Raw genomic sequence first — 22,387 nt, 5'->3', positions numbered from 1 at the left:
GATCCCTCACCTAGTGGAGCTCTTTGGCTCACATTTCATGTGATGGGCAGGTAGAGCCTGGCACATTTTCCCCCCTCTGGATCGAATATTGCTTGTGAGATCTTACTGAACCAGGTCTGACATCACATTAAGTGTGAAAAGGCTCAGGATATGTTGGCATTTGAAAATCCTTTTAAAAATACATAACATTCATTCCAAAGCAATGCCATGACTTATTGAAATATATATATATATATTCACTCAGCAAAGTAACGGCATGCATGACTTATTGAAATATTTTTTTTTTTCACTCAGAAAGTGGCGGGTTATTTTCTCTCCTGTTTGGGTATTGAGCACCTACTGTGCACTAGATGCAGTGTTATATGCTATCTATATGTTATATGCTATTTAGTCCTGGCCACAATCTCATGGCACATGCAATGCCTGTTTCTAATGCACTAAAGGAAAGCTGATGAGCAGCAGCGAGCCTGAACTCCGGGGGCCCCGGGCCCTGAGCCTGAGATCCTTCTGTGGTGCTCTTGGTTCAGGGCATGCTTGGTTTACCACAGCCAAAGACCCAACACAGCAGACACCAGTAACCAAAAGGAATGTGCCTACTTTGTCTTCTGCTCTCCTTGCCCACCTTATTCATATGGACCCACCTCAGTCACTGTAGAATATTGCTCTGCGATAGAAACAATATCCTTTAATTTCATAAATAAATTGGATTCTGGAAATATTTCTTTGCAGAAATCTAGCTCATTTATTGCCTTTAGATAGTGGAAATTGTGGTCATGACTGAGGTACTTTCCTAAGTTAACAAATGATTGTTCTTTACCACAGAAGTACAGAAATGACCTTTATAAATGAACACATTCTTTGTTTTTCCTTGATTGCTGACAGCAGCTGCTGTGGGTCCTTAGTGAGAAGAGTATTTAGTGAGAAAAGCCAGGCTGGTGTTGCAACAGAGGAAAAACATTAAGAAATTGATGAATTATCTTTCTGTTTGTACCTTCAGAAACAGGTTAATTGTTTCAGTAACTGGCTGTGTCTTGATTAGGAAGCATTAATAACAATTAATGATATAGCTTCAAAAAAGGTATAGGAAAATTAATAGAATTCTTAGCCAACATAAATTATAGTCATTATCTACTGTATCCAGAACCATCAGAGCTGCCAAGCTAGTTGATTAAAATACAAGTGAATTTTTTGGTCTGAAATTCTCTAGATAATCAAACAAATCTTTGCTGTGTTTCTTCAGTATAAAATTTCCCTTTGTGAGCTAATAATATTTAGTTTGAAATACCTCAGTTCTACAACTTAATTAAAAACCTTTCAGAAGTTAATTTTTTAATATATGCATATTTTATCTACATGTGCAAATAGTATTTGATTATGATGAAATTTTTTAATAAAAAAGGAGCTGCTAACATGTCAAAAGAGCAGTTTAGGTCAAGAAATATGAATTATAAGATTGATTTTTATCTGATGTTCATTCTATCAGCAGTGAGACAGAATTTATTTTCTTTGGCAGTGGCAGTAGCACAGAGATTGACAGCAGGAACTAAACCTGAGTTCACCTGCACCGGGGCCTGGGCCTGGGCTAATAAGCTCAGTCCTCCAGCGCTTTCCTTAACCTCACCTTCACAGCAGCCTAAGAAGTGGGTGATCAGGGTAGAACTGGAGCCCTGAGGCAGTCAGGGGTTTGTTCACAATCAGAAAGCTATTTTGAAAACCTGGAATCTCAACACAAGTGGCTGACTCAGCCTGCAGTCAGTCAGTAGATTGTCACACGGAGACTGACATTTCTTAAGAAAATAGAATTTCATCTCATTGGATCTAATTCCCATTCAGAATTCTTCCTGGTGTTACTAGAGGTTGCAGTAGATGTTATCCTTCCAAGCATTGACCCTCAAGAGATGAAGCTGCCTTGAAATTGTATAATGGATGAGAAACAAGTGCCCTATTGATTTCCATCCAGCAGGCCCACTCACCTGTCTAGTTACATTCACTGTTTTATGTCTTTCTCAGAAATTCTAACTTACTTTCTCTATTTGGGAGACCCAGCAACCAGAAGAGCATGTCTCATTTGTGCCTCACTTAACCTATAAGAAACATATCAGTAGAGCTCTTTTGTTTTTGTTTTTCTTATTTTTCACCAGAATGTTTTAAAAGTTAAATGTCAGTATTGTGTTGTATTCTTGGACAAACCTACCAAACTGTACTCCTAAATTCCTTTACACAAAATGTATGCTGAAATGTTACCTTCTATGATGTGTTCTGTAAGGGCTGCCAAGAATTGGAAGAAAGAATCAGAGCGATTGGGGAAAGTATGGGAGGAGCTGAGATTGGATCTTGTCCATGAAAGATGATGCAATTGTGGCGCTCCATGGCTGACAAGGGTATCTGAGTGTGGGTGGCAGTGTTGAAAACCAGCCAGGCAAAGAGCTGGGAATCAATAGACCCTGCAAACAGGTGATGAAGACCACATGATCAGAAGACAGGAGAGATATTGAGGAGAAATAAAAATTACAGTGAGGGTTTCTGAGGGGAGAAAATGGACTAGTCAAGCTCTGGATGAAGAGGTGAATTAATCCAGGTAATCAAGGGTTGTGTACACATACAGACAACCTGAAGATTTCAGTGGCATTAAATGACACAGTTACTTCTTTGTTCATATTACATATCTTAGCTCTTAGGGTAGGGTGGGGTGGAGGTCTGCATACTGGAAGACAGTTGGACCAGGCTATACTCATTCTGTGATGCAATTATTTCTTCAGGAGTCTTCTAGATCCCTGCATGGGCTATGAAGCACTTGACACATGGAGGGCCCCTGAATGTACCTACAGGAAAGTGGCAGGTCCCTTTGCTCACATCTCATGTACCCAAATCAATTACATGACCATACCTGACTCAAAGGGACAGAATGGATAGTTCTTCCCTTTTCCTAGAAGGGAAAGAGCATTTGAAATGTAGGTGAGCTTTACTAACAACTCTCTCTACCAAGGAGAAGGATGTAGACTTAGCGCAGCAGATTATAAAGACATTTTCAGAGTCAAGTATAATGAGTGTGTTCCAGGATTCACCTGACTTCAATGTTTAACAGACAACTGCCAAGTTCCTCAGCCTGTCCTGTCCTCTGTATGAGCCTTTCTATGTAGTGCTCATGTGTGGACACACTTCAGCTTCCTCATCATAGTCAGGATTGGGAGTAGTTAAGAGCACAAATTCTAACCATGAAATCCTTGATCTCAGTTTTCCCATCAGTAGTTGTGTGATGTTGGAAGTAACCCACCTTCCAAGCCTCAGTTTCCTTATCTGCAATCTCTGAACATGTTCTACCTTAGAGTTTTAATTGTTTACAAAATTCTTCTTTCCTTTCCACCTTTCTCATTCTTTCCCTCTTTGCCCCCATCAAAGCCTAACTTGCCTCAGGTCACCCAGTCCATTGGCTTTCTCCCAGCATCATTTCCTCCCATACACCACATGGCCACATTTTGATTATTTTCTGTCTTAACCTCCCAGCATACCAGATTACCAGAGCTCGGCTCATCTTCCACTATTTCTTCCTCTGCAGATCTGAAGTCCTACAGCAATGTGGTATTTCCTAGAGTCTCTGGAGATGTATGAGTGGCACAGATAATCTTTCATTAGCCCACAACTCTTTCCTCCTCTTAGGCCCTGGTAGTTTTGTACGCCTAGCTTTCCCCACCCTCAGCAGTACTGCTGCCTGCTGCATCACTCAGGAAGACAAAGTTTCTATTTGTTGCCTTTTACCTGATTGGTAAATAGGTGAATCCAGCCATGCTGGGACAATAGGATCACCTAGCACAGAACTTCTCAAATTGAGCATTCAGTGCTAATAGGTGTCCATCACTCCACTAGCCTCTCAGCATCTGGATCCTAAGTCTAGAACAAGGCCCATGATTTCACCTTCTAACCATTCCTGGAGAGGCCTGTGATACTTTTCAGGCTGCACTTTAAAGAGAAAGGAGTTGATGGCACATATTGAGTCCCTGCACATGCTGAACAGCATGATGTCTTCTTGTGGCAAGAGCTCTGCCTCCAGAACATGGCCAGAGCACTGCCTTACCAGGACTTGGATGAGAACACTGGATCTGAGATCTGCCCAGCCCCAACTAAAACTCCCCTTTGATCAGCACTCCTAGATGATTCATGTGCACATGAAGATTTGAGGAGTCCTGACTTAGAAGATTTCAGTGAAAATATCTTGGAACATTTGTAAAGTTGTGTGTGTGTGTGTGTGTGTGTGTGTGTGTGTGTGTAGTGCTCAGGAAAACTGAAAGTACTGACATTAAATGAAGCTTATTAGTGAGTGGGTTGCAACTAGTAACACCAGATTCTGTAAGGAAAATAAATTTTTTACCAGGTTTGGAAGAAGAAAAGCTTTCATACATGTGAAATTTGTACCTAGTCAACATCAGTGAGAACATCTTACTGATACCCATGTTTTAGAGAAGCCTGGTTTAAAAAAAAAAAAACTTCAGCATCTGTCTTGCTGAGTTATATTTATTTTGTTATTTATGTTCTTTATAGCAAATATACATAATCATATTTTTCTCCTTTTGAAATATATATAAAGAAAAGTAAGAAACGGGAAGGTACTTCTAATCTGAGAGGCACAGTTATGATTCAGAAATAACTTGAGGGAAATGCTTATCTTGTGTTCAGGGCGTAGGGTGAAGTGAAACTCCTTCAAATGCCCTCTGTCTCTCCAAGTGAGCTTTGCTAAACTCTGCAGGTCAAGGGATGATTCTGTACTGCTAAGAATACCTTATTTTATTTCTTTCTCCTCTACCTCTTACAGAGCATTTTACACTTATATGCTGTAATCCAAAAATACAGTGAATGTTAATTTTTTTTTAAATGTATTATAGTAAAAGGTACATTGCCATGCATCCACCTCAAGTCCTCCATCCCCCTCGCTTTGGACATACTGATCCCATAGCATAGCTCTTGCCACCTCCTAAAGCAACTCCGGAAGTCCTCTTTTGTGAGTCTCTCTGGATGTGCTGGCCTTAGCTGCCTTGATGTCCCGCATAGATTCAAAACGTATCCTCTTTATAGTCATTTTGATTTTGGGGAAGAGCCACAAGTTACACAGAGCCAGATTCAGTGGGTAAGGTGGGTGAGGATGCACTGTAATGCTTTTGTGCACCTGCCTTTCTGTTGAATGGCACTCAGCAGAAGCATTCACTGTTGTTTTTTTAATCACACCTTACTTATAATGACACTCCTGAAAGAGGACCCTCAGGATAGCTTCAGAGAGTGCTAAGAACAATGAGATAAGTGTGCCAGAAGCAGGGGAAATAATTTCTCCAGGGAGAATATTTTGATGATTGATGACAGTGTGTCTTTTACTGTAATAAATCTTTTAAAATTTAAACATTCATCATATATTTTGTTCATACCATATATATGAGTTGTTCCAAATATCTGATAAAACTAAACCACATGTTCAAATAAATAGATGATATTCTTTTATTTATTGGAAGCATTGGGAGAGGTTTGGTGGAAACACATGCTGTAATGATTTACCATAATTATGTTTGGATTTCCTGTAAATTCTCTATAAACCTGTTATTCACGCTGCCTCACAAAAAGCTGAGCACCCTTACTGCTTTAAAACTGCATGAGACTTCAGGGTATCTGGAGCGCTCCTAGTGTTCATATGTTTGAATTGATGGTTTGCACAGTCTAGACTTCCTGAGTAATCACCAACCTTCCTCATTTGAAATGGGTTCACATTAACCAGCTTCTTAATATATTTGAACAATCACATAAATGGGATTAGGATTTTATATTTTATTCATCTCCCTTCGAGTCTATGTGAACAGACTTCTTATGCTTCTCCAGTAAGTCTCTCCCCATTCAATAATGCTTGTAGTAATTTATTTACAAGCATGTATCTTGGGAGGGATCTTAGTTGTGGTTTTATATACTTAATTTTATCTGCGCGGTTTCTGTTTTATACACTCTCCCTCTTTCTGTCACCAACTTTAGATTTATTGTTGGTGTTGATTTTAGACCAAAATATAAATGAGATTGTGTTGACATTTTATATACACACCAAAAAAAAAAAACCTTGCTTCATAGCAGATTGAGTAGAGAACTGGTTGGTTTAAACAGATAACCTTAGGTCATTTCAGAAATGTCTTGTTCTAGCAGAGTACTGTATTTTCACACTGTGGGGCTGACTTCATTCATATAAAGGAAGCCGGGGCAGACAGGAAAAAAATATTTTCTTCTCTTAAGATATCTTGATTTGTTTGTACCTCTGTTGTGACACCCAAGGGTAATTCTGATATAGCAACTTCTAACAAAAAGAAAAAGAGAACAGAGGAGGACATTCCTTCACAGTTATGACTTCTCATTCCTTACTCTCAAAGCATCTCTGCTCCCTGTCTCATACTGTGGGTTTGTTTTCTGTGCTCCTGATCAACGTCAATGACCCACCTAATTCCCAGAGATAGACAATGACAGAGAGGAGAAAGAGAACCTAGGTGTGGGAGAGAGAGAACAGGCAGGGGGAGAGAAGATACTCTAGGCCTACTGCTCCTGTCTCACAAGTGTGCTCAGATTGGGTGTGCACTGCTGTGCAGCCATAGGTTCTGAGCCTGAGTCTCTTTTAAAGATCAGGACCTTCCATTTAGGATGATAAATACCCAAGGAGGCTGAGTCCACAACTTGCCTAGCACCTTGGGAGCCCTTGGTTCTCCCATATTGTAGAGGATATAAGCTACCCAAGCTGATGAGGGGGGACAGAATTACTGCTCCATCCTCTGGAGAGAAATCTTCTAAATCCTGCTGTCAGACAATGGACTTCTCTTCCATTCCTAGAGCTGCTTTGGAATGGACCCAGTTGGAGGACTTAATTGACTGTCCAGTAGGTCACCATTTATTGTTATGACTCACTTAGTACTCATATTGGTTAGGAGAGAAATCCTGCAAAATTTTCTGACTTGGAGTTTACCCTTCTCAAGGATTAAGAAAATGATTTTTTTAAAAAGCAGAATAAATGTTCACTAGTATATTTGTTGAACATTTATATTTAAGGTAGGAATACATAAGAAAAGAAAGTGCTATGTGATTGACAAAATATTTCTTCAGTTTTGGGTATTATTACCACCTTTCAGCATTTCAGTTTTATGAATCACTAAATATGTAAATGAGAGGTTTTATTTGGTGGTGGATTCCTAATTTGTGTGACTCTATTTCTACCAAAGATATTAAGATATAAAAACATAAAAAGAGAATCATCTGTTGGCCTGTGGGGTACCTCTTCTGGTTAAGAACCCAAACCCCAAACTACCTCCTCAAATCTTCGGTTTGTGTGTTCATTGCATGACTGGGGGAGGGTGTCAAATATAAAGCTTTTTAATTTTATTTAATTTTATTGTATTCCCATCCAGCAAAGTCTTTGCAAAGCAGCAGCCCTGGGGGTGATTACAAGTAGTATGGCTTCCCAACCAAGTTTCTTTATAACTAGACTACAAATTTACTTCAGCTTCAGTTACTATAATTTCTGGTCTGTGAGCTGATCAGTGGGTCTATAGCAGGAGAAAATAACTTCAGTTTAGTCTAGTTTTCTAAAAATCTGTCTCATATTTTAAGGAGGGGGCATAGTTACAATGTTCATAACTGAACAGGCTGTGACCCCCTTCTCTCTTATTTATCTCCCTTTTTTCTTTTTTCTTTCTCTCATGTGCTCAAAACATTTAAGATAATGTTCTGTTTTCTTCATAGACTCAGGATTGAATTCTTTTGTTCTCATTTTATCTATTAAAGACACTTTTCTATTTACAGATACTATTTGTGAATCACATGTTATATAAAGTACGTCTGATTTTCAGCAGGAGCTAAGCCTGGCAAATAGTCCCAGCATGTCCAGGAGCAGGGCTGTGCTGCTATCCTACATGTACACATGGGGAAGTTTTAGGACCCAGTATTGATACATAGTTAGAAAATATGAAGTTGGACTCATTCAGTCTAGTAAGTATCTGTTAATTATCTACTGTTTGCTAGGTGCTCTGAAGCGTACTATGGTTCCCAGGGATCATGTGCCTTCAAGGACTTTGCAGGGAATGGGGTGGGTATGTGCCTGAACAAATGCACTTGGCCAAAAAAAGAAGTACATGTCCTACTTTCCCCCAAAACAGTATGTTATCCCAGAGAACATGTGAACATGATCCTTTATTTACAGGAGATCCCAGGAAGGAAAGTAAAGGAAAGATGTTAACCTGTGAGCCCATTACAGGGGCAGGTTCCCAGAGTTCTCCCCCAGACCCAGGAATAGAGGTTTCTTCTAAGGACTTCATCTGTACCAGCCGCATGCCGAGCACTTACTGCACATCAGGTATATCCAGGCCCAGGACTGTGGGCAGACAAGACAAGCACAGTAATGAGTCCTATAGACCCAGTGCCACTGGAAACTTAGGGCAGAAGGAAGGGGGGCTTATCAGAGCCCTATCAGGATGCAGAGGAGAGGTTCCCAGTATGGAGAGCTTGTGTCCTCACTGCTCCTTTTAAAATATTTGGTTAAGATGGTATTCTTATAGGCACCATTAAAAAAAATCCAAAGTTGTTTTTGAGCCCTCTGTTTCAGTTTATTAAATACAATGGTGTTTGTCCTACAGAACCAACAATACTTGCCATTTCTGCTAAATGTCTTGCTTTTCAACTTTGGAAAGAACTTATTATGATGGAGCCCCTGCAGCAGGGGTGGAAGAGGACCAGGATGTCACAGGGTCCCTGCCAACATGGCCTGCAGCACCCCATTGTCCTCACTAATGGCCTCAGATGGGTATCGGCTCCACGCCCAGATATGCACACTTGGCAGAAGTACCCAAGGGCACTTCTTAATGAAGTTTAAAGTGACCTATTATTGTGCCTATTAGACCTCCATTCAAAAAACTGAGGTAACCCCATGAAAAGTACAGAAGTACCCCTCTGTGTGCCCAACAGCATGTGATCCCAGTCCTATGGGGTGTGAGTCTTCTATTAAATAGTAGATTATGCATTTATATGTGTACATAAAAATCAGGTACTCAGCTGTTGTCTCTTGAATCAGATATTTGGATCACTCTAGTGTCCAGTCATGCAGTTCCTAAATCCACAATCCTATTTCATGGTTTATCAATTTGTACTTATCCCAAAATAAATAAATAAATAAGCCAACAGTGGAGTTGCCTTTTATCGCCTTCATTTTTCTCTGCCCAGTAAAAAGCAGATGAAAATACATTCTTTGTTACATTCCATTCATTTCCAAATGTACGAGTTTTCAAATACGTTATAAATGAGAAGAAAAGAAACTGTTGGCTTATTTGTCAACCTGTCATATTATTTTATTTATTGTCTCTTGTCAGTAGAAAAGTCCAGAAGCGTATTGAGATAAAAATGGAAGTGCATGCAAAGATAAAATGGTAAATGGGATATACTGCTGCACTTCCTCTCATTTTTCTTTCCCTCCTACTGTCGGACCATAAACAAGAAGAATCGAGCCAGCTGGTGCACTGGGCTATAGAGAACAGCTAGAGCTTTGCATGTTGGATTGGCCCCTCAGCCACCTCCCCATGTTGGCCTGCCTCACTGTGCTATCTCATAAGGCCTTTGAGATTATCACTTGAGTTCTAGCTGGTGAACTGTAAAGGAAGAAGTTTTTAAAAGACTAGAAATTTCTTTAGACACCTCCACACACAGCAAATGGTGATCCAGAAATTTGTAAGCTGGCTTCATCTGTGTAGAAGCTGGGTGGGTGGGCATTATAAAATAAATCTGAGGGCTGTGAAAGGTAAGAAGACTTTCCTATTTACCCAACCATGATCTTTCCTATCAGGAGAAAACCAGTGCTGTTGATTTCAGTTTTTTACAATAAAGTACATCTCCAAGTTACTTGAGAGTTACTTTGCCTCTATAAATTCATATCCTGGAGTGCCAGGGATAACTTGAGCCCACCTGCTACCTGCACAGCCTTTGCTGTTGCAAAGTTTTAACAAAATAATTTCTGTGGATTCTTTGGGAGAGATATATGTGCCTGTGAGAGTGTGTATCTAAGTCTCTTAAAAATCTAAACCCGGGGGACTTTCACGTTACAATAGGAGCTATTAAGACAGGTTCCTCCTGGTATCAAGAAAGTAATACCTGTTGCTTTGAGATGCGTTTGCAGGCAGAAAAGCACTTAATCTTGAGGTCAGGTCATTTAGTAATTCAGGGAGAGATGACAGACTCCAAGTGGTTTTAAAGGCCACTGATGCACAGAAAATCCATGTGATTTTTCTTTAAGCCAAGTTTCTTGGGGCTCTTACAGCCATCCTCAATAAAGCACCTGCACATCACACTATGCAGGGCAAGGTCAAGCACAGGAAAAGACTGCCTTATTATTGCCCTTTGCATTGTCAGTAAATGAGTTGAAAACTGCCTGAGACCAAGCCAGCCTGTTTGCAGTCACCAAGTGTCTTAGTTACTTTTCATTGATGAGACAAAATACCCAACAGCCAGAATTAAAGGAGGAAAGGTTTATTTTGGCTCACAGTTCATAGAGGTTTCAGTTTTTAGTTGGCTTTTCCAAGGCAGGGTGGCATGACAGAGGGGCATCGCAGAGGAGAAACATAGCAAAGAAGGGCACCTACGCCTGCATGAGGCTCAGGGGGTACATCTAGATACAAGCCACAGCACTGAGCCACAGGACGCAACACAACAGCAGCATGAGGTCTGTGATGCTCTCAGTGGGTCAGGTGCTACGGCACAGACCTTCTGGGTGAAGGTCATGATTCTCACCTATACCTCTGTTTTCCTTAGTGGTTGTTCTACAAGGTAACTCAGATTCATCTTCAAAATGGAGCAGGAGTAACCTTGATTTATATATCAGAACACCTTTCCATTTGAGGGGAAAGTGATAGCCTGTGTCCTGCACTTTGGAACAGCTTTCTCTTCTTCTTCCACAGTTCTAGCCATCCATTCTCACTGCACTTGGGAAATCAGAGCTGCCTGGGGTAACCTCCGGCTCTGGCCAGTCTCCAGTGCTCCTTCTCTGTTTTCCCAGTATAGCCACACTGTCCTTAGGCTTCAGTCACACCCACATGCTGGTGACTAGCCAGTGCCACTAAACCTCAGTACCCGATAGGTTGGGTACTTCCTATAAAGCCTGGCAGCTACTACAGACATACTGGCCCTTTCCTCCACCATGATGTACTATTACCAGCACCTGTCCTGGTTTTAATTTTCCTTTCTGGTGAGTTTCAGCCAATGGCCAGGCTACTCAAGCTGGAGGCTAGGCTAGCTGCCTTACACTCCTCTGTTACTTCCCCGCCACACCCTTACTACCCCAACTCCCTACCCCTCTACCTTTCTCCATTCTCCCTACAACTCCCTTGAGTCTCAAGCATTTGCATCTTGTCCCTACACAGTGTCAGGCTTTGTCTCTAACCTCACAGTTTGACCCCACAGTACAGACAGTGCACATGACTGATTATCATTTTCCCCAGAAGGTCTGCACAACCCTTGTTCCTTGCTGGCGAAAGTTCCAAGTTCTGTGGTTTGGCCTTGCCTGCCCCTCCACCATCATAACCCAGATCCTAGGATCCCCTCGCCCATCAAGCAGGTGCTCCCAGTTTTGCATGTTTATAGATGAGCTAAACCGGTTCCCTTTTTATTTTGAGACTGAATTTTGTTCACTAAATTTCCCCAGCTGGTGTTGAACTCATGAACATCCCCCTCAGCCTCTCAGTAGCTGGAGTTATAAGGCATGTGCCACTATACCTAATGCCATCTTTTTTGTTCCTAAAATACCTTTCCTTTCTTGTCTGTCTGGTATGTGCCTATCCACTTTTCTGGTCAAACTTTTTCTAATTGCACTGGAAGAATTGATGTCAACACCGAACCCCCAACCTGTCTTACTATGTCCCTTCTCTATGCCCTCAATGCCCACAGCATACTGTGCTTGCTATGTGAGTAGGCCTATCTTTCTCTAGGAAACCCGGATGTCTGATCGCACAGACCTCATCAAACTGAGCTTTACACCTCCAGAAATAAGAAATTATTGGTTTCATCCTCAATATCATGTAACTCTAATAATCTGAAATCAATAACCAACCATGTAATATTTGGACAAGAAAATTCTTCATTCAGCATGCACTTGTAGAAAGGCCATTATAATCTAGATGCTCTGCTAAATACAAACTTGAGTGGCACATATGTTTCTTCATCTTCCAGAGTCAACAAGTAATGATACCATGGTGAGGTGAACAATGAGAAGGATCCACATGCCAGAGCACCAGCAGACCCTGGTCCCTCCTTCTGTCCACATGGCCCATAGCTTAAACTTTTAGCCACATTTGTAATTGTTCTTTCTTCCATCCAGTCAACACAATCAATAACGACTGTTATTATTAAACATTGGAAAGGATTTTAAATAAACCACAGAATTTAAAAATCCAAGATCTTTCCCCTCTGAGTTTGTTTTCAGTGTTATTGGCTCTTTGGCTTCTATAAATGTTAGACCCATTGTTTTTGTAGCAGGGAGATCTTGAGGTTTCAGATGGTCTCATTCACTCCCTCTGTTAGACTTGCCATACGATCCTATTTTGAAACTAACTAGACAGTGACTGAGACACTAAGGGATAAAACCTGGGGGCCCTTGAGGCAATCACTGAACCACAGTTTTCTTTGCTCCAAAGCCAACTCTCACTGAGCATACCACTTACAGATAAGAACAGTGGACAGTTCTTACATGCTCACTTTACATGCTTACATGGAATTTATTATCCAAAGAGAGTGTGACTCAGAATCTTTTGGTAGAGAGCAGCACTTGACCTTATTGTCACTGCTCTGGCACAGAAAAGTCTTTCCTTTGCAAGGTGTAACCTATTGCACCCCACCCCCTGGCTGGCCGCCTGCCCAGGTCTCCTGGAGCATTAGCCAGGGGCGCTCTGCCCTATTCCAGGACCTTATGTGACTGGGTTTAAGAGAAACACAAAGAGAGAATTTTCACTTCAGATATTCTGGAAAGCCAACGTCTTTCAAGTATAAACTTTCTCAGAAGAGACTGCATTTTTTTAATGAGGTATTGAAGGCTTTGTAACATGAATCTCCAAAAATGGTCTGCACTCAGAGCCCCGAGGCTTGGGCCTTCCCTGGAGAAAGGGCAGCCCACAGTAGCATGAGCACCTTCAGGCCGTCGTGTCAAGAATCTGACTGGCAGGATGGGTAAAACCTGGAGACAGAGCAAGCAAAATATTTTAAAGTCACACAGGCAGCATGCATGTATGTGTCCGTACATGCATGCACACCCCGTTATCATTTCCTTGTAAAGGGAAGTGCATCCTCTTCTCCCCCACTGTGTAGTGGGAAGTGACCTTCCCTTGAGTTTTTCTCTGTTCTTTCATGTTACTCTGTCTTCTGTAGCTCTATTTTTATATTATCAAGGTTATAATAACAGTTATGTTCTGTTTCATAGTCATCATTCTGACTGCTGATTATTGTAGAATAATTAAAGTTGAAATAAATGTATAATATTTAAATTACATTTACTATGTAGAGATTATCCACTGCATAGCAAAGCAGTATTCAAAGATGTGTTTTATACAGATTTCTTGTATTCTGAGGACTTCTAATTGCCTTCCTTTATAAAAGATTTATACTTAATACCTTGTAGGTATATATTTATATTATAGCACACACACATATACATACACATGTAAAACCTTCCAAGGGTACATAATAAGAACAAAATACTATTTGAGAGGAGATGTACAATAGGGTAAGCTCCATGCACATCCATCACAGCAGAAAGTCAGTAATGCCTAAAATCAATGAATTAAAAAATAGCAACAGCTATGTAAAATTAAAACATGGCTTAAACTAAAATAAAGCACTAAAGGATTTGAAAGAGATTGCCTTTGGCAGAGTGAGGGTATTATTTTGTTTTAAGGCTCTACTGTTTTTTAATACAGATGTACACATGAATTTGACTGAAATTTTAAAGCACCTTTTCAAAAAAGGGTGTACCAGAATTGGGTAATGTATTAAGCACCACCTTTGCTTTTTGGGATGCCTGGATTCCAGGTGTTTGTGAAATTTTCAGATAAGTAAAACACACGGGGTTTGCATCAGAAGGCCTGCACACCCTGATTCTGTCTCGCTGTGATGGCTTCTGCTGGTCAGATTGGTCTCACATTAACTTTATATAAATAACTATAGCCCCCCAGGAGAGAGAGAGAGAGAGAGAGAGAGAGAGAGAGAGAGAGAGAGAGAGAGAGAGAGAGAGAGATCACTCTTTGCTTATCTTACCAGCACCCTGTCATTAGAAATAATTCTGAAGTGGGAGTTAGAGGGCTATGTAGAGAACAGATATCATCTACTAACCCTGAATCAAGCAAGACCCTCAACTTGCACTGGGCCTGCCAGTCTTTGTGTGCTTCAAGTGTGATATAAATGAACCCAAACCAAGAGCTTCTTCACCTCTCAACAGTTGTAGCTGAAGCCTAGTGGCATCTCTATCCCACATGTCCCCAAGGCACTATGAGCAGTTTCCCAGTACAGCCTGAGCAGAAGAAGACAAGGACCTGGACTGTCATCCCAGGTGGCCACATGTGCTGAGCATGGGCTTCCTCTTTGCTTCATAGATGTGCGGTGATTAATGCCAAGTGAGCACCTTGCTCAGTAACCTTTCAGTTTCCAACTGCTATCCTTCACTTCTCATAACTATTTGCAAATATTAGCTCCCTGGCTTGTTTCTCCTCACCAGTGACTTTCACAGGTGATGAGCAGGTTGTTCCTTAGACTAGCCTTCAATGCATGCCTATTCTGGCATGTCTGAGCTCTAATCTCCAATCAGACAGTCCCTGAAGTTTATGTGCACCCCAGAGGGCCCTATAAAGGGGATTTGAAGGCCCTGGGCTGGGGGAGGGGGAGGCATCTCTTGCACACCAGGTGACGCAAGGTCTGTGAGATTTGGCCTCCCATTATACAATCAGTGTGTAAATTTAACAAAATTAATTTGCTGACTGCCTGCACCAAATTCACCCCTCTCTTAACTTCACATGTACCTCTAATACACAAGTCACTTTCTGCTTAGTCAGTAGATGCCAGACATAGAGCTGTGGGAAATCCTGTTGGTTAGTGGCCATCCTCCCATCTTTCGGTCCTTTTCTTTGGTTGTGAGCCCCTATAGCCAACAGGCCAAAACCTTTCCTTGGCCAGAGTTCTGCTGGGACAGTGGTGGGTACTTCCAAATGAAATACTAAAGAAGACATTCGGCATTCGTTGTTGCTTAAATTTGTTTTTATTTCCAGTCTCTTACATCTCCACTCTTATTGAAATCCCTATTCTATAAATGTTGTTCAGTCTTCATTTTTCCTAAATAAACAGTAGTAAAGTTGTGCTGTGGGTTGTTTAATTTTGATGCTAAATGTGTCTTAGAGGAAAGTGGCAAAAATGCAGCCTATTTTTTCTCCCTCGTCACCAGAAATATGAGCTAAATTATTTATGGCTTGATACTCACAAAACAGAGATGGATTCAGGATATTTACTTTGCAGAAAGGAAAAGGGATTAGAATTGCAGCAAAAAGAACTTTACACTTTGTTAAAGGAATATGTGTGCTCTAGGGAGTCATACTGCAGCTGCTTTTACTAACCTCTGTGCCTAGCGGAGTGCCTGATATGTGACATATTTGTGCAGTTGACTGAATTTGAAAATAATGGGTATACTAGGCAACTCAATAAGCAGTTCTTAAATCAGTGGAAAAAAATAATAGATGCTTATGCCACTGAGCTATCTCCCCAGCCCTCGGAAAAAAATAATAAAGCCAGCAAGGATTTTTAAAAATGCTGAGTACGTGAAAGTCCTTTAGCTACAAATGTCCAGAGCAGTAGGAAGATACCTTCAGGTACCTTGCATTCTGATCTCTGGCTGGAATTCCAGCAGAGGAGACTGGCTGTGTGTGGACATCCATACCTAAAGTCTGATGCAGCCCTGGCTCCTCTGAGGGGGCTTTAACAGGTCACAAGATTGTGAATTTCCTATCAACATGACTTGACAAGCTCTTCCATTTGTCATATTCCCATCATCCCATCTTCCATTCTGAGAAGAGTTCCATGGACTTGTTTTTCTTTTCTCTGCCACAGGAGATATTGGCACACCTGAAGCCATGGCCCCCGTCATTGTGGTTGCCCCAGGCAACAGAAGCGTGGTAGCTGGCTCCAGTGAGACCACCTTGGAGTGCATAGCCAGTGCCAGGTACAACTGGGCTCTAGTATGGCTATGTAGATTGAGCATCCCTCACTTGAAAACATGAAGTTTGAAATGCTTTTGAGAATTAACATGGTGCTACACAGGAAAAATTATACCCCTAACCTCAAGTTGTGGGTCACTGGGAAGACACAGGTACACTAAAAACATTGCACAGAGACCTCTTTAGGTTATGTATATGAAGTGTAAATGAAACTTAAATGGATTTCATCTTTAGACGTGAGTCCCATTCCCAAGATGTCTCATTATACAGTATGTGCAAATATTCTAAAAAAAAAAAAAAATCTAAAATATAAAATACTTGTGGTTCCCAGCAGTTTGGAGCAGGGCTGCTGAACCTGTACTAATAAATACTCCCCAGGGCAAGCACACAGTGAGGAGTAGCACATGAGCTCTCCTCTTCCAGCAACAGCAGCTTGCTTGTTTGCCTGTGCACCATGCACAGGAGACAGGGACCTGGGAGCTTCAGGGCTCACCAAGTGCTCTCCTTCATTAGGCAAATGAAATGATTTTCATTTTAAACATAGGTGGTGGCAGAGGGCCTGATCTGTGGTGCTGGCTGGGGAGGAGAAAGGAGCAAGACTCCAGGTAGCAAAGGAAAAAAGTCACTCCTTCTCCTACCTACTTTATAGTCCTAGGTGTTCTCAGCCTGCTTCTGGTCACTCCAGAATTGAGTTCAAATGCTTACACCTCCCACGTAGCTATAGTGTTCCCTAGCAGTATTTGTTTTCAACATTCTTTTCATGAGCAAATGGAATCATTAGCACTTATGGTCCATTGCTGCCGCAATTAGCTATCCTTGCTCAATAGCCCTTGAGCAGAATATGTTGCTGATACTTGCCGTGAGGGAGTAGAGCTATATCTGGATTGATTTTTAAATGTCCATTGTTCAACCCACCATGGTTCCTGCTAGAATTAGCTTTGTCACGGTGGTGCTGAATGCCTAGAATTATTATTATTGCCATCTACATGATTCACAGTCATTGTCACCAATGCCCTTGCTCTTGCAGGCCTGTGGAAGAGCTGAGTGTGCACTGGAAGAGAAATGGTGTGAGACTCACCAGTGGGCTCCACAGCTTTGGAAGACGCCTCACTATCTCCAACCCAACCTCCACAGACACAGGGCTATATGTCTGCGAGGCTATACTGCGGGGGAGTGCCTTCGAGCCCGCAAGAGCCAAGGCCTTCCTTTCCATCATAGGTAAATACTCAAGAAAATGATCTTGTCAGCTTCCTCACATAGCCTCCAAACCCCAACAACCTCAACGCTTCCCAGGCCACAAAACAGCAATCTATACCCAACCCTTCTTCCTAATCTTTTTTTCCAATATGAATTCATTAAATCTAAAGTGAGGATATTCCTAGTACTATCAGGAAAAGTTCTTCTGAATATATCCAATCCTTAATCTTGGGAAGGAGGCAAAGTCCTCATTGTGGAAATTGCCTGCCTCGTCTGCACTTTCTACCCCCAGTTTCTCCTTTCTGGCTATTACAATCTGTGTTCAGAAGTTGTTCTACTGTCGTTACGATTTTTGATCCAGAAGGAAGCTAAAATTATTGAATGTTATACTTTGATTAAACCGAAAGATGAGAGAAGAGTGGCATCCTAAAAATGGGCCAAGTATTTACCCAGAAACAAGAGCAGGAGATAAGATTGAGTATGTATGAATTGCCTAGTTCTCAATGCTAGAAAATAATGGTGGCCAAGAAGCATGCTTTATCCAGTGGTTGAGAAAATCTTAAACTGTTGTCACATTATGAAAACAGCACATTAAATTGAGAAGCCAGTGCCTTCATTTCTTTCATTCCTCCAGTCATAATCATGCATTTATTCCTAAGTGCCTGTGATTAGAATCCTGGTGACATATGGTCTTCCATGATGGCCCAGAGGGCAGCTCCAAGAAGGACAATTCCTGCTGTGTCTTTCCTCCAGAAGGGGAATCAAGAACAGGAGAGCTCCAATAGGAAGAAATCTTTCAGAGAGCAGTAGCTCTTCCAATAATATATTTTGCAGTTTCCCACTCTGCAAAACAAGAAAAAAAATAAAAACTTGTACCTTCCTATGAAATTAGCAAGAACTTCAAGGGGTTCTTCATAAAAGCTAGTTGCCTTAAGCATTGTCACAAGGCCTTCCTTTCCATCATAGGTAAATACATTCCCCTCAATAGTAGGAGATGGGTTTGTGTCCCCAGTGTGATTATGCTAAATACAATGTCACATAAGCCTAGCAGCCCCTCTAAAAGAAAGGTGAGAATGGAGAAAGTACCTAAGAAAAGCACAAGATCCTGAGTTCAATCCCCGGTTCCACCAAAAAAAAAAGAAAGAAAAGAAAAAAGAAAAAGAAAATCTTGGGGTCAGAATTGCTGTGGGTTCCACATTTGGGGTGTGAACTACTCTTGTCACTGCCTCCTCCTTTGCTCACTGCACTTGAGCTGTGGATGTAAATACCACATCCTGTTCTCTGCAGAGACTTTTCATCAAGGTTGATCTATAGCTATATGAACACAGCACATTATAGATTGAACCAAAATTAAAATTTGTGATGTGTAAATCTCTAGGAGACAGGACTATATTGTGTTAAAATATTTTAAGGTAATTTAAACAAGAGAGGAAATTTATCTCCCTATAAACTAGAATGTTTACTTCAATCATAATTCCTTTCTCAAGTATTTAAATCTATCATGTGAACTTTGGTCTTGCATTTATATCAGAATGCCAAAGCAGATTGTTTCCGTGTTCTGCAGTTTTCGTCTCTGTGTTCTGACTTTTAAAGGCACACAAACACACTTCGCTTCTTATGATGTTGATTTAAATCCCCTTTTATTCTTAAGAATTTGCTGCGACAGGCGGAATTTTGTGGTCAGATCACAGTGGAAAAGCCCTGAAGGGAGTGTCTATGTCAATTCAGGGGATTTGAGTGAGATTATCACCCCATGCCCAGACTCCTCAGAGGGACCTTCCGGAAGCAGGACCAATCTCACAGGGCTGTCACCAGTGGAACAGGGAAAAGAGCTATCAATGTGAACATGCAGATGAAAGAAAGCAGAAACAAATTGCCTCCCATTTACTTTTATTTCACACTGATGAGACCAGACAGACTGGCTGTGGCTGTTTACTCCTCCTGTCACCTTCCCTGTAACAGTGCTCGATCCCTATGATTTGAACAGGAGCCCCAAACTCTGATCAGGCAGTGTGGCACCCTCTGTACAGGCCAGCAGGCTCCAGGGCCTGGGCTCTGTGTCCCCACCCGCTCCCTGCACTCAGCCGTGCTGCTCTCACTCACAGACCTCCTCCTGAGCAACTCCTCTGCCCTTCCACATGACACACTCCAGATCACTGTTATTTTCCCTGAGTGTATCAGGTCGGTGACACAACAGGTCCCCTGCCCTCTCTACTTCAGGGAACAACTTCTCCCTCTGTCACCTGCACCTCCTTCCCTGATAGTGTCCTCTAGCCCCTGGAGTGAACTTTACCAACCATCACCAGCAGGAAGTACGGAGAATCCGCTCCCAGGAGCAGTCCTCGGCAAGTGTCTGCTGGAGCTGGCAGACACACACAAGCTCCCTACTCCTCATGACTGAGAATGTGTTTGGGGTGTATTCCACACCGGTTCTTGAGTTACCCAGAGGGGTGCCACATCAGTCACCTACAGTTGAGCTGCCTCAGTAACAGGCTTTTCACAGTATCTTCCCTGCTTTGAGGTGCTGCCACTGCTCCCCTCTGCACTGCTGGCACCCATTCTTGCCAGGACCTCCTCTAGGGGGCCAACCAGAGACAAATACTACACATGGTAGTGCTTGGAAGGCTGCCCTTCTATCCAAGATCACCTGACATGTTGAAGAGGGGCCAGACTCTGCCCTTCAAGACCCTCAGATATCATCTCTGCTAATAGTCTCTCTCACTTGTGCCCTGTAGCATATGGGACATACCGGAAAGGTATACAGCATAAAATAGAATAGTGTGGACTTTGGCATCAAATTATGATTTTACCAGTAACTGGTCTAAATAGGTGTCTTTGCTGTTGGCCTCAGTTTCGACATCCCTAACCTAGAGAAGATTTAGATAAGGCCACCAGCTTGTAGGCTCAGTGTTGCCACAGGAGCATTTGCTGTTGGCCTAACTGCTATAATATACCACTTCCACTAGTTAGCAACCTTCATCAGTTTACATACACACATTTCTCACACTCCCTGTGTCTGTAGTCCTGTGTCTCCCAGTCTTGGAAGCCTGTTTTCTTACTGGGGATGAGTGAACCAATGATTCCTTCAACAAGCTTCAGCCTCTTCGATTCAGGGGCACAGCACATACACCTCCTCTTCCAGACCAACAGATTCCACATCTAATCTACACAACAAAACAGTGCCCTTCACACCTTTGCCTACTCCATGAGTGTGCATTACCTGGCACACCAGCTCTTCCACCTCCACTCAGAAACCCAGGAGGGTGACAGCAGATGATACAGACAGCTGTCTCTTTATGTCTCAAATCTATTGTGATTTTTATACATAAATCATGCAGAGATTCAAATCCTACCAGGTGTGGTGACATATGATTATAATCCCAGAATTTGGGGGGCTGAGGCAGGAGGGTTGCCATGAGGTCAAGACAAGTCTAGGGTATATAAGTATGTTCAAAGCCAGCCTGTCATACACACACAGGGAGAGAGAGAGAGAGAGAGAGAGAGAGAGAGAGAGAGAGAGAGAGAGAGAGAGAGAGAGAGATATTCTAATCTCTTAAGTATCTTGAGTATCATTAAATGAACAGACTATTGATAGCATGCCTCAGGTAATACTAGCATCACAGTTGTGAGGTTTTTCTGTAGATCTACTCTGAGTTCTTCTGGGGATGAAACCCTTCAGTGTCTATATCCCTATATAAATTCCTTCCCACCTGTCTGCCTGCCTTCTCACTTCAAATCTCTTGGTCTCCACAGGTAGGAAAGTTTACCACTTTTAAGGGCTCATGGGTATAGACCAAGCCCACCAAGACAGTCTCCCAGTTGACCACTTTTCATTTTCTGCAAAGCTGCTCTTTCCACATAGCAGCAACTCAGATTCTTGAGACTCATGGGGAATGGATACCACAGTAGACAAGAATGGATGGTCATAGAAGCCAAGGACACACCATAGGATCTCATCTCAATGATTCATCCACAGGTCAAGACTGAAGTCCCCCGAGCCTGGTATTTACCCCACTTTTTCTCCTCCTAGCAGACCTTGTAAATAGTAGCTAGTGCTATGGAGAACTTCCAGAGCACCTGCTTAGTCAGGAGAGAGTGAGACTCAGGCAGCAAGATTGGGGTGATCTATGTATGGCAGGGCAAGGCCTGTGAAGAACAGATGCCTCAGGGCCTGAAGGGCTGGTGGAGGCAGCTCCATGCACACTCTCTTGCTGGCTGGGCCACCTGGCAGGAGCAGAGGAGAGTATCTTCTCTGAACCAAGGTGCTCTGCCCTGCCAAGCCATCCAGGTGAGCTACTCACAGACCTGGCAGGCTGCCCTTCCCAACCAGGTACTGCTGAGTGTGGATGGGGAGCTCTTACCTGGGAGGGGATGGTGCAGCATGATCACATGACAACTGGCTGGGCTAGGGTGACAGTGGTTGGGGAGGAGTGTCTTTACTTGGGCCTGGAAGTCCCTAATGCACATACCAGTTGCAAAGTCTCTGACTTGGAGGTGGTGGCCATGTACACAGATTATCTTAGAAAATATAACTCATTTGGGATGAAATCTCAAAGGAAATATGTTGGTTGAAAAAACCCACTTCCAAACATGACATCCTATATTGTTACCAGATTATCTCACCAAGCAAAATTATTACAGGTCATTCATGCCTTGAGTAAACCATTGGGTGAGACAACCCATGAAAGGTTCCAAAAGTTTATTTGAAAAGTATGAGGTGATGGGCTGTGGCAATAATTAGCTCTGCAGAGTAAACTTGGGCAAAGCAGGAGAAAAAAAAGATAAAAGCAAAAATAAAAGTACATGGTGTACCTCGGTAGTGTCCCAAATTTTCTGATCAAGAAGATTATGGGGCCAAAGAGGAAAGTGATCAATGACGTAGAGTGTGCCTAAGGAGAGTCACATGGGGAAAAGACATTCTCTCAGGCTTTCACAGAGAGCACATTGGCCAAGCAATGGCC

General features: G+C 42.2%; 1 protein-coding gene across 2 annotated transcripts in view; it reads left to right on the top strand.

Annotated features, from left to right (window-relative positions):
* Sdk1 (sidekick cell adhesion molecule 1) overlaps window positions 1–22,387 on the top strand; it is a 986,062-nt gene that overhangs the window by 727,529 nt on the left and 236,146 nt on the right. For both annotated transcript variants that reach the window (XM_023713416.1, XM_023713415.1), the window contains exons 6-7: window positions 16,123–16,234; window positions 17,257–17,447. In XM_023713416.1, the coding sequence (XP_023569184.1) occupies window positions 16,123–16,234; window positions 17,257–17,447 (303 nt within the window). The remainder of the gene's footprint in view (window positions 1–16,122; window positions 16,235–17,256; window positions 17,448–22,387) is intronic.

This window comes from Octodon degus, unplaced genomic scaffold (assembly GCF_000260255.1).
Source record: "Octodon degus isolate 3935 unplaced genomic scaffold, OctDeg1.0 scaffold00031, whole genome shotgun sequence".
Taxonomy (NCBI): Eukaryota; Metazoa; Chordata; class Mammalia; order Rodentia; family Octodontidae; genus Octodon; species Octodon degus.
The sequence above is the reverse complement of the archived record's forward strand: the minus strand, read 5'-3'. Positions and strand labels throughout refer to the sequence as shown.